This window comes from Elephantulus edwardii, unplaced genomic scaffold, assembly GCF_000299155.1.
Source record: "Elephantulus edwardii isolate Elephantulus edwardi_28Jun2011 unplaced genomic scaffold, EleEdw1.0 scaffold00065, whole genome shotgun sequence".
Classification (NCBI taxonomy): Eukaryota; Metazoa; Chordata; class Mammalia; order Macroscelidea; family Macroscelididae; genus Elephantulus; species Elephantulus edwardii.
In genome coordinates this window covers 1,178,729-1,181,084 of record NW_006399815.1, presented here as the reverse complement: position 1 = coordinate 1,181,084, position 2,356 = coordinate 1,178,729, and the positions used below count along the sequence as shown (strand labels likewise).

Genomic DNA, 2,356 nt, shown 5'->3' with positions numbered 1-2,356 from the left:
AAGAAAAGAAAAGAAAAGAAAAGAAAAGAAAAGAAAAGAAAAGAAAAAGGGAGCATTGGTGTCCTAGTAGCAAGAAGATGCTGCATTGCAATCCCGATAGCATGTGGTTCAAATCTACCAGTTGCTCCACAGGAGGAAGATAGGCAATCTCCTCCTGTATGATTAACTGCCTCTAAAAACCTACCTGAGGGTCATTTATGTGTTGGTTCCGATTCTACGGTACACAATACACACACACAACACATGGTTGTGGTTGTGGAATGGATTTTCACTAATTTTGGGTGAAGAATGCCCTAGCCATATATACCAGTAAAGCTGCCCCCTATAGGATTCTGATCACAATTGCTTGTGCTCAACATTTTCTCCTCACCATCATGCCATTCTGGTATCCATATTGAGTGTTAGGGGATTAACGCAGGTTAATGGAAAGGACTGGACTCCAGTCAACTGACGTGGACATGGCATCAACTGTGACCTCTAGGCCTGGCTCTCCAGCTCTGGTTCAAATACCAGAAAATGATCCTGGGCTGGCCACTGGACCTACCTGGCTTTTGCTCTAATCATCCAGAAAATACTGGAGAGACTAGCTCTCCAGTGCTGGCCCACAGAGCCATTGGAAGCATTGGAAGCACCTGGTGCAATGTCCAAAACACAGATTCCTGAGCCTAACCCCAGAAGGGGCACTGGTAGTCTAGTGGTTGAGTGCTGAAAAGTCAGTGCTTCAAACTCACTGCGTCCCCATGGGAGAAAAATGAAGCAGTCGGCTTCTGTAGTAATCTCTACGATTACAGTTTGGGAAGCTAGGAGGCAGGTCTACTCTGTCCTAATAAGGGGCGCTAAGAATCAGTATTGACTCAATGGTAACAGGTTTACTTTTGGTTGCTGGCCTACCCCACTGGGCTAGGTGGTCTGAGTCTCTATTTGGGGGAAGCAGTGGAGGAGTGGCCTCCAAGCCTTTCTCCTTCTAGCAAAGTCCAGGATTCTAACTCTTTCTCCAATGCCGTGGAAGCATCTTACCTGAACCCTGGTATCATCTTGGCAAAGCCGATGACCTTCTGGATGCTATAACTGACCAGGTCAGCAAGATGGGGCAGCATGGACAGCTGGGACAGATCGAGGGTCACAGAAGGGTCATCACAGTTGTCTCTGTTCAGGTTCACATTGGAGAAGTGGGAGGGCTCCAGCAATTCTGGGGAAAGAGGGTGGTAGGAGAAAGAATGATTGAAAGATTCTCTGACGCGGCCATCTGCTCATCCCTGCGAGAACTTCTTGTTACTCCTTCTTCTGACCCTCTCAGAGAGTAACTCCTCAGCCCAGGCTGAAGCTGCCTGGGACGCCCTCTGCCTCTTCTCCCAGTAGTAAAATCAAGGAACAAGAGAGCTCAGAGAAAAAATGCTCCTTTCCTTAAGCCATGATCTTCAGCCTAGTTTTCAAGACCTCTGTTGTTCCTGTTGTTGTTATGTGCCATCGAGTCTCTTGCGACTCATAGCGACCCTATGTACAACAGCCCTAAACTCTGCTCTGTCCTGTGCCAATCACATTGTCTCTGACACTCCCATTCCCGATTACCCCAGTCACTGAATCAATCCACCTCATAGAGGGCCTTTCCCTCCTGCGCTGTCCCTCCACCCTCCCAGGCATGATGTCCCTCTCCAAGGACCAGTCTCTCCTCACAACATGTCCAAAGTCTGTTAAACAGAGCCTCAGAATCCTTGCCTCCAAGGATCTACCCGGTTTAACCCTTTCCAGGACAAATCTGTTTGCTTTCCTAGCAGTCCATGGCACTCTCAATACTCTTCTCCAGCACCACAGATCAAAGGCATCAACTCTCCTTCCATCCTCCTTGGTCATTGTCCAACTCTCTGATGCATAACAAGTGATTGCAAAGACCATGGCCTGTATCAGATGCACCTTAGTCTCCCAAGAGACACCATTGCTCTACAATACTTTGGAGAGGTCCCTAACAGCAGACCTTCCCATGGCAATGCACCTTTTAATTTCCTGGCTACTGAGAGTGCTGAGAGGTGCTGAGAGTGTTGACTGTGGAGCCAAGCAAACTGAAGTTGTGAACAATCTCAATCTCTTCACCATCTATCCTGATGCTGCCAATTGGGCCAGTGGTGGGAATCTTTGTCTTCTTGACATTGAGCCTCAATCCATATTGGAGGCTGCAGTCCTTGACCCCTCTGCAGCAAGCACTTCAGGTCCTCCTCCTCACTTTCAGCAAGCAGGGTTGTGTCATCTGCATAACACAGATTGTTGATAGATCTTCCACCAATCTTGACCCCAAATTTCTCCTCATAGAGCCCAGTCTCCCAGATAATATGTTCTGCATATAGGTTGAAAAGGTATGGAG

General features: G+C 47.9%; 1 protein-coding gene across 1 annotated transcript in view; it reads right to left on the bottom strand.

Annotated features, from left to right (window-relative positions):
• Window positions 1-2,356, bottom strand: part of VDR (vitamin D (1,25- dihydroxyvitamin D3) receptor) — a 57,293-nt gene that overhangs the window by 12,852 nt on the left and 42,085 nt on the right. Inside the window, exon 6 of the mRNA XM_006888160.1 lies at window positions 1,018-1,189. Within this exon, the coding sequence (XP_006888222.1) occupies window positions 1,018-1,189 (172 nt within the window). The remainder of the gene's footprint in view (window positions 1-1,017; window positions 1,190-2,356) is intronic.